At 42.4% G+C, this 9,209-nt stretch overlaps 3 protein-coding genes across 3 annotated transcripts; 2 read left to right on the top strand and 1 right to left on the bottom strand. All coding sequences in view use genetic code 11, as the record gives it.

Moving 5' to 3' along the window:
• Window positions 1–1,325: 1,325 nt before the first annotated feature.
• On the top strand, window positions 1,326–1,865 carry EGR_09207 (PR domain zinc finger protein; the record flags this gene model as incomplete). The annotated part of the gene is made up of 1 exon (XM_024498456.1): window positions 1,326–1,865. The coding sequence occupies one exon, from the start codon at window positions 1,326–1,328 to the stop codon at window positions 1,863–1,865; it is 540 nt and encodes a 179-aa protein (XP_024347123.1).
• An 834-nt stretch (window positions 1,866–2,699) lies between these two features.
• Window positions 2,700–3,791, bottom strand: EGR_09206 (Ribosome production factor; the record flags this gene model as incomplete). The annotated part of the gene is made up of 4 exons (XM_024498455.1): window positions 2,700–2,836; window positions 2,921–3,356; window positions 3,439–3,546; window positions 3,582–3,791. 4 exons carry the CDS (start codon window positions 3,789–3,791, stop codon window positions 2,700–2,702), a joined length of 891 nt encoding a protein of 296 aa, XP_024347122.1.
• Window positions 3,792–4,061: 270 nt separating this feature from the next.
• EGR_09205 (Diphosphomevalonate decarboxylase) lies at window positions 4,062–8,883 on the top strand (the record flags this gene model as incomplete). The annotated part of the gene is made up of 10 exons (XM_024498454.1): window positions 4,062–4,113; window positions 4,149–4,219; window positions 4,263–4,327; window positions 4,364–4,403; window positions 4,439–4,565; window positions 4,645–4,699; window positions 5,205–5,352; window positions 6,900–7,193; window positions 8,433–8,672; window positions 8,746–8,883. 10 exons carry the CDS (start codon window positions 4,062–4,064, stop codon window positions 8,881–8,883), a joined length of 1,230 nt encoding a protein of 409 aa, XP_024347121.1.
• Window positions 8,884–9,209: the final 326 nt, after the last annotated feature.

The following is a 9,209-nucleotide window of genomic DNA, read 5'->3' as shown; positions in this document are numbered from 1 at the left end:
TGTAGCAAGTCATTGCATCAGACTGTGAAAAAATCACAGAAACGTTTTTGGTTGCCTGATATACCCACATTGGTAGCCTAAATATGGAAACAATTCTGGAAGTTTCAGATCAACAATTTTATTCTTCGTTTGTAAATTCTTAAGCCAAGGATGAATACTTCCATCCAACAGCCAGGAAAAATGTATCAACAAACAAAAACATGATTTGTTTAACATTTTTCTTCTCTAGCTTTTAGATAGAACTCTTGGCTTTACCGCTCCCGATTCAGGCACACATACTACTCACAACAAGACCAGCATCGGGTGGCTCAATGATATTCGTCCTGCCCAGAATTGTTATGAACAGAATGTTGAAATTACAAGAATGGGAGATAAGGCGGAGAAGCCTGGTACCACTTCGCTGCCTTTCTGCGAGCACCATGGCAACCGGGACCCAGATGTTGGACCTTTGCGATTCCAGGCCTTTAAAGACATTACCATCGGAAGTGAATTACTGGCGTGGCCGGACCTTTTACTGGGCCTCTCAATCGGCTTGCCTTTTTTGACCATCCAACACATAAAAAGTGAGGGCATTCTAATGCTACTACCGGTATTTTGCTACTAGCAATGGTGTGGCATAAATGCTATGGCGTCATTTTACACCAAAGGAAACAATTAGCCTTGATTACATTGGAGCATTGCATCTAGTATAATGTATAGTGATAATTAAAAGCATTTGTTATGAGGTTCCAGATCAGGTTGTCCAAAAGCCAGTGCATTTTAAGAACTCGCTGCCTTAAACTTAAGTGAAGAGCCCATCTGAGCAATGGAGCTTTAAAAAACCATTTCAGGTATGCAATACTACGTCCTAAATGGGATAGTTTGGGTTCTTGATATGGCTAGAGGCTGATTACGAGAGCAGCGTCATCATCTTGTAGAATTCAGCAGGGGTCTGCATACTTATGTGGCATTCAAGCAGCCTCCATAGACGCGAGGCATGAATGTCGATGCAGTGTCACAAGCGAGGTCCCATGCCACCAGCGACTAAAAGAGCTGATCGGAGGGAATCCCCGACATCGGGTCAAATGATTAAAAAGGGGGAACTAGTCGAAGTCTAGTAAAGGCTAGAGAACGTCCAGACCTGCCCTAAAAGAGCCGAAAATGGATTTTAGTAGGTGACTGTTGCAATGTAGCCCTCTAAGGTTGCTTGTTTTGAACAACAGCGAAAGTAGACGGGACTGTAAATGCGTGCTTCTACCACGCGATGTTCCAACCCAAAATAGTAGAATTATTCAATCAATTTAATGGTTCATTAACCGGGAACCCCTTCACTGTTGGTTTGATCAATGGGCGGGCTTATTCCGAGCAACCCTCTGACCTATAGTAAGGTCATCAAATTGCACAGCCAGCGGGAATTTCGCCTACCGTTATTTTGGTTAGTAAAAAAGAATAACACTTTAGGTCCCACATGCTACTACTGCACGGAGTGCGGCCTCGGCTTCGCTCAGCCCAATGCCCTCAAATCACATCTTTTTCTGGCGGCTTGCGGGACGGGCGGCCGGGAGGTGGATACAAACACGCGGACAGAAACGCTCCGGCATACCTGCACCTTCTGCGGACGACGCTATGCCCGACGCTACAGTCTTGTGATCCACCAGCGCACCCACACTGGGCACAAGCCCCTCATCTGTCGGGTGTGCGCCCGACGCTTCGGCGACCCCTCAAATCTAAACAAGCATCTACGAACTCACGGTGTGGGAATTGGGGGTAGTAGTAACAGTGGAGTGCGAAATCCCTATGTCTGCAGGACCTGTGGAAACGTCTCCGCCAGGAGGAGAGATTTCGAGAGGCACATGAAACGTAAACATGAAGCCGAGAGAACTTGACATTTCCCACTTTTTTGTCGTTATAAAATAGTTGATTCTGTGTGCGCTTTGACTGCGGTGATCAGTGCCTACTAGCTAGCTTAGTAAGTAGATGCAAGGAAGTTGCAACCAGTTCAATCTGTACCCACCTAAGTATCTGATTTATCACCTAGACCTCCATCAACCTACACCTTTGATGACTTAAACGTCCGCATAAATTAATTGAGCCATGTGAATGAATAAATGCAGACTTAAGAGATGTTGCTTTCAAAGTAGGGATGGCTGTAGCTAGTCTTTAATAGGTGCGTCGGTAAGTGTTAGATCTATACGTCATTTTTGGTCAAAGTGAAAAACACTGAGATAATAGCAAGTGATCCCTATAGCTGAGGAAGACGTAGGTTAATTCCGAAAAAGAGGTTCTAGGATTAGCCATTCACAGTTGACATCGTTGCCGCAGGCATGTTTGCTATGAGGCAAGGGTTGGTTGACCTGATGAAGGAGAGCAAGGAAAACAAGAAACCCTCGAAGTATGGGGGAGACCTTATCGATCAATACTTGCCAAACAGGGTGTGGTTCGATTTACCGGATTACTTGGAGCTATGAACTTGTGGAACTTCAAGGGCTGGAACATACCTCAATTCGGAAGTATGCATTGAACCAAGGAGAGGTTAGGACAGCGTTGCGTGGGAAACTGAGGTCGAATCTACCCCGATATGGATTCAGAGAAGCAGCCTTTAAAACGGTGAAAGCATCTAGCTAAACATGACCAAGTCGACAAAAGAACAGGTACGATGCGGGGCGTACTGCAACGTTATTAGGAAGAAGAGCAATAATGTGAGTTTGCAAAACTTTACATCACAGTACGAAAGTCCGTCTCGATTTGCCAATAACAGCGCCTTTCTTGACCCACTCATAGTCGCCGAACTGACTGTCGAAGGTGCCGAGCTGGATCGATTTTAATTTAAGCGTGAATCTTGGCCCCACCTCATTCACTACAACGTGATCCAGCGGTTCAGTCGAAGGACCAACCTCTTCCATCTCACCAGCTTCCTCCTTGTTCACCTTCTTCCTCTTACTCCCCATAGCATCGTTGTTTTTCCGGTGGATGTATCGATAATGACGGAAGAAAATGAAATCGCGCTGATTGTGAAAAACCACGGTGCGGCAGTGCGGCAGCGGCGGCCCTCTTGACGCCGAAGGGAAAAGAGCTCCAAGAATGCGCTCAACACGACGACCCAGAGTAGTCATGAAACGGTTGAGAATGAGGTGAGGAATGACACCCTCTTCTATCCCCCGATTTTTGAGTCCTCGTAGCTTCCGGCGTGGAATGACGTTGGTAACATGGAAGGTGGCTGTGGGTCCATCAGGAAGATGACTGACTATAAGTGTGTTTATCTTTTTCATGTCTTCGTTTACAACTAGAAGAGCTGTATATCCATGCTCAATTGCCTTGGGGATAAGTTTTTTCAAGGGTAGATGCCAGCGTGGAACTAATGTTGTGTTAGGTATAACCTACAGGGAAAAACATGCAATTAACCATAAAACCTAGGAGGAGAAAACCGTTTTAGCTTACTGGAAAACCCCATAAACTTACTCGGCTCAATTCTTTACAAAAACCAATGGTGTGAGGAGTAACCCGATCCGAATGGGTCAGAAGTAACTTAGGCTCAACCGCATTGGAATATATTCTAGACAATTCATCCTAAGCAAAATAGGCCACCATAGCGCACAACATACGTTCTCTTCTTCACGTAACAAATCAGCATCATCTTTCGGAAGGATAGTTTCATCTGGGTTCCTTAGAGTTTCTAATGTGTGCGGGATTCCGGCAATCTTCCCGCTCTTCTTTTGCTCCTTTCTACGTTGTCTCTTCTCTTTGGCTCTCTTCACCCTTTCTTTATTATTAATTTCTCGCGCGTGATGCCGAGTCGTCTCTTTACGATACATAACCAGCACGCCGATCAGGTGAAGGACACACGAGTCTCGAAAGTGGCGCTTCTACAAACACTCAGTCAAATTCTGAATCAAAAGCATTTAGTGTAGTAAGGCACAAAATACGATGTTGCCAAAATTAATATCGCTTATATAGTGACTTTTTAAACGCCACTTTTTTGTCATACTTTGATATTTTTTAAGACTTTAGGTTTATTTGTTAATCAAGGTCGACTGTCCGATGGAACCTTACTCAGCCTGTTTTCGTCCCCTCGTGCAGGGTAAATGAGCATGGTCGAAGTTATTGCTCCTGTAAACATAGCTCTTTTGAAATACTGTAATATTTTGCGTATAATTTGACTTGTCTCTTAGGGGGAAAGTCGGATTACCTAAATATTGAACCGATAACTGACTCTCTTAGTCTCACATTGAACAGCAAGCAGGTGAATATTTATTTAGCTTCTCGTATGCATATTACTTATGCAGTTATACAGTCTAACACAGATATCTCTCTCTCCTGGTGTGGAACAGACATTTACACTTAATGAGAAGTCAGTTTCTTCTCCAATTTTGATCTTGTTTTATAGGCATCAAAATTTAACTAATCGAATGAAAGATGTCATTATTGTAACTTCCTTCAAATTCGCACAACTATGATATAGGCCTCGCAATTGCGCGCAATGCAGAAGGGAAGTTTTCGCAGATTCCAGAAACTCCATATAAGAAGCACAAATAACTTTCCTACTGCCGCTGGGCTGGCATCTTCTGCCTCTGGGTTGGCTTCATTAGGTATGTCTTGGAATTGTCTGATTGCTTGCTGGATTTCGTTTCATCTCTTTTGGAACCCCCTTGCTAATTTAATTTGCAGCTTTTGGACTATCTACTCTATATCATCTGGAGGAAGATATAGCTGCTCTAGCGAGGTAAGCTATTTGCTTAGCATTTCCATAGTTCCATATTATACTCATTGCACCTACGCTATTAGTCCTTTTATTATCGGCATTTTAAGAGCTAATGCCTATTCACTCTGTTAGTTTGAGTCATATTCTGTTTTGTGGGTACTAATGTAGAATACAGTCGGGTACTGGAACTAGACAATAACTCCTGTTTATTTTTCGTGCCCCACCATAGACTTATGTAGATTTTGTTTCTCTTAATGTCAGTTAGATGATTTATTACAATTTAGTGAGGTTAGCAACATTGCAATCGATTCAATCATGTTCTTTCCCATAAGGGATAGCATACCAAATACTCAGCTGACTATAAAAGACCAATCATAGTCTAGATAATTTAGAGTTATCCACCACAGATTAGGTTCTTAAACCATTGTATGTTAAAAAGCTAAAGCACCACGTAAAGGAGATTAAATTCACATTGTGGGGAAACGTGAGACCATGGGAAAACGACTGTCTTTCGAAATGCTTATAGAAGAGGTTCGGGCTCTGCGTGTAGAAGCATGTACGGTGGCGTCGTGCACTGGAAGCGATCTGCAACTGATGATAAGCACTCCTCTTCATCTGTAGAGCAACTCTTTCCTCACACCCACTGGCCTGAACTTCGAGTTCTTATCTGTGTGGTGGGTTTCAGAATATTTTTCTTTTGATCTAATCCACCACTTTTGTAAATGCAATTTTTTAGCTGACTTTAATTCTTTCCACCTGTGTTTCTATCGTGGTAATGGAATCTCATTTTCGTCACCTACATTGAAAATCGTCTCATCTTTACGGTCGCGTAATACTAGCTTGGTGTCTCATAGGGATGAATATACTCTGAATTGAGTACCAAAACATACTCTATATTTAGTTGGCTTCAAATTAATGCCTTTTTGAATAAGACGACGGATTTTGAAACTTGCAAACTCAATTTGGTGCATGGCTGTTATCTAGCGAATGTTGAGAGCCCTTTCGTAAAGTTAGCTGCTTTGGTTAACTAATAACTGCGAATGCTCTCACTTCGAGTTTTTTTTACCTTTTTTACTCAGATCACCTTTCTGGTTCACTTAGGACGCCTAATGTACAATTTTGAAAAGTTCATGACCCTTTGTTTGCGCATGTGAAGTTTAGGCTATTCACGACTCCCAATTAGCGCCATCTAATTGCAACTGTTTATACAATTTCAAAAACGCTATTTCCTTTTCGAAGATTTCAAGGTAGCATCTCGCTGTTGAGCAAACTATGTCATTTAACCGTAAACCTGGGTTAGAGTATCCAAGTTGTCAACATAGCTCGGCCCCTAAAGTTTAGCTGTACTTACAGAGGGCAACCTATTTAAAGTAGACCTTGTTTGCGGGCGAATTAAATGCAAATAAGTCGTCCATTTTTGCTATTCGCGAATTTGTGAAGTGCTCCTCTTGCATTCCCTTCCTTCTTGCCTCAGCGATGGATTTCATTATTTGTTAAATCCCTGCTTTCCAACCTCCCCTTAAAATTCTCCAGATCATAAACCAGTGGATTTTAGTGCAGCCCTTCGAATGTTCAGTGAGTGATGAAGTTCTTCGCCAATCCGTTGTGACTTTGCTATTTATTAACAAATTATTTCAAAGTTTTGCTTTCCTGAAGTCACTCTTCTGAATTCCTCTACGATACTTAAAGGTTGTTGATTGAGCGGTCTCAACAATTTGTTCCGTCTATGTAGATTAACAAAGAGTAAGAATTCAATCTATCTTGATCACGGATTGTTGCCTTGTCGTTTATTCCAAGAGATTGCTGACTATTCATTGTTATACAATAAATAATCCTATTTTAAATCTACCAGGTGTTATGTAACTTTTCCCTCAATAAGAAGTGGCCCCGTTTCGGGTAAAGTATTTCTCTACTCGACAGACACCTAATTGTTTGCAGGCCAAGTAAAAGCAAATTGTTCAGGATGATCTGGCTACCGATAATTACCTTGATGCCAAGGTTATCTATGATCACCAATTTACAACGCTTTTAGAAAGAAAGCTTCCTATTTGTGGAGCCGTTGAAGGGTAATAAAGACTCCGCCCTCATTTAGCCGTCATGAAGTAGCTTGGTGTTGAATGCAGTATCAATTCTAACGTGGGTTCCAGTTCTTAAACTTCTTAATTAATTTGCTTAACTTGATATCTACCTTCCCAATACACTACCGCTTGCTTTTCATCAGACCTCCTCGCATCGAAAACCGGTATCTTCGAGCGAAGCTATGCGTCGCACTGTGGCAACCAGCCCACTCTTCCAGGAGGCGCGTGCCACGGTGGTGGACCAGCGTTTGCCCCGTTTTATCGATGCCTTCGGGCGACGGGACTTTGCCGCCCTCGCCGAGTTGACCATGCGCGAGAGCAACGAATTGCACGCCTTCTGTCTGGACTCCTGGCCACCCGCCATTTACCTTAACTCCACCAGTTTCGCTATCATGGACTTTGTTCATGCGCTCAACCAACATATGCGTCGATGTGTAGTGAGTCGGCTTTATTTCATAAAATTAGGAGGGTTCGGATGAGTTGAAAAGCGGTAGGTTTCCTTTTGTTTGTGTAATGTTTATCGAAAACCCGAGGTTTTTTGTTGGATCAGACGGACACTTTCTTCGGAGTTTCAAGCATTCCAGAAGACCTGCTGCGAATTCTACTTTATATGAAGTATTTGTTTGCAAGTACGGGGGAGAAAAAAATAGTCCTATGCGCAGCCAATTTTATGCCAGTTTTATCTCCGAATTGTTAATTTTGGTTTCCTGCGTGATGTGTTAAGGCTGGAAAAAGGTGGTGATGTAATGAAGGGAATTGGGAGAGCAAGGATTGGGGCTAAGAGATACCTCCGTTCCATAGCAAAGTCCAAACACTCCAACGTCTACGATAGCAAGGCAAACGTTTTATGCCTTCGCGTGCACCGCTACCGCAACTTCGATTCTTGTGCCTGTTGTAAACTGGTGACGCTTCAGTTGGGTAAATTTAATTGATGTTTGATAATATTTTTTGTCTAGTGATTAAGAAGTTATGTCTCATACATTATGACACTCTTCCTGGGTTGTATTCTGAGCTTCTTGTTGCCTTAAGGCAAAAAAGTGGTGGAATTTTGCTGGAAGCCTCGTGTTTTAGTGGGATTGTTTAGATTTTACATACGTTCTACCGAAAGAAATGTGTACCAGACAATCAAGTATCACCCGTAATCTGTCTTCAGATGACTACGAGGGTCGGTCGTTGAGTCGGAACCTTTTTTTACAAAGGAAAGAAACAAACATATAACAGTGAGAACTGTATCCATTTTCCCCATTCCCTGTCCTGACATCCAGTATGCGCCAACTTTTTAAAAAATGGAAATGTTTTGGGTATGGATGTATCAACTCCTTCTCCGAGAAAATAGTCCCTGATACAATTCGTTGCCAGAATGCGTGTTAATCGTCTCCTTTACTCAACGTCTCATACACTTGATGTTCACGAAATCCCCTTTTGTGGGCCGCGAACGGAACCACCACGACCGGGGACTTTATTGGTTTGTATCCACATGGCCATCTTTGAAATATTTGCTTGATGTAGATATCCGCAGGTTTAGGATTTGGCTCTTCGTTCACGATAAACCTCATGACACATTGATGCCTGTATTCACACAATTCCACTCTGTCCGTCATCTTGATGAGCGCTATATGGTGCTAATTGGCCCACGACATGCATGCCACTCACTATTACTATTTTGTCGTCCTTAGGTAGCCTACACCTTCGATGCGGGCCCGAATGCCTTCCTTCTTACACTGGCAGATGACGCACCTCTGGTGCTATCCCTCCTTGCTGAATGCTTCGGCCAAGTCGAAGTGGGGAACGGAGAAGGTTTAAGATGTTATGGAGATGATTTGGATATCAAGAGAGCGCGTTTTGAGACCCAAGCACGTCGTCTTGAGGTCAGAGGCATTCAATACTCCTTGGAAGTCGATTTAGACAATCACAGGGTAGGTTGTTAGCAGGGGATTATGCGATTAAGTAACGTTGATTGGTGTACGTATTGTTCTTTTACTGCTGTAGGAAGTTCTGCGGTCATTGCCACGATGTGCTGGATCTATTCAGTATATCCTTAGTACGGAGGCAAGTTGGCATTGTTGCTATTACTGGTGTACAAAGATTGACACGATTCCTGTTAAAGAAAAGTCTTCAGAAAGATGACGGTTATACAAGGTACAAAGTTAACAAAACAGAGGTAATATTAAATTTCGTAGATACACAAAGTAAAATTGCTAAAATAAAAAAAAAAAGCACGGAAAAAAATTAAAGAGTTAAAATTAGGTTAGGTCTACGTTTTAAGGAAAAGGCAAAAATAAGGATTTTCTATTTGCAAGTTTCAGATTGGACCAGGACCACAGGTACTATCAAAAACGATGTGAAGAATTAAAACACAACGTCAACTAAAAGCAATTTTATTCATTAAACCATGCAAAGGAAAATGACAACGGAAAAGACGCTGCGAAAAAATTCCTACTCAACATATATGA

The sequence above is a fragment of the Echinococcus granulosus genome (assembly GCF_000524195.1).
Source record: "Echinococcus granulosus chromosome Unknown EG_S00137, whole genome shotgun sequence".
Classification (NCBI taxonomy): domain Eukaryota; kingdom Metazoa; phylum Platyhelminthes; class Cestoda; order Cyclophyllidea; family Taeniidae; genus Echinococcus; species Echinococcus granulosus.
The sequence above is the reverse complement of the archived record's forward strand: the minus strand, read 5'-3'. Positions and strand labels throughout refer to the sequence as shown.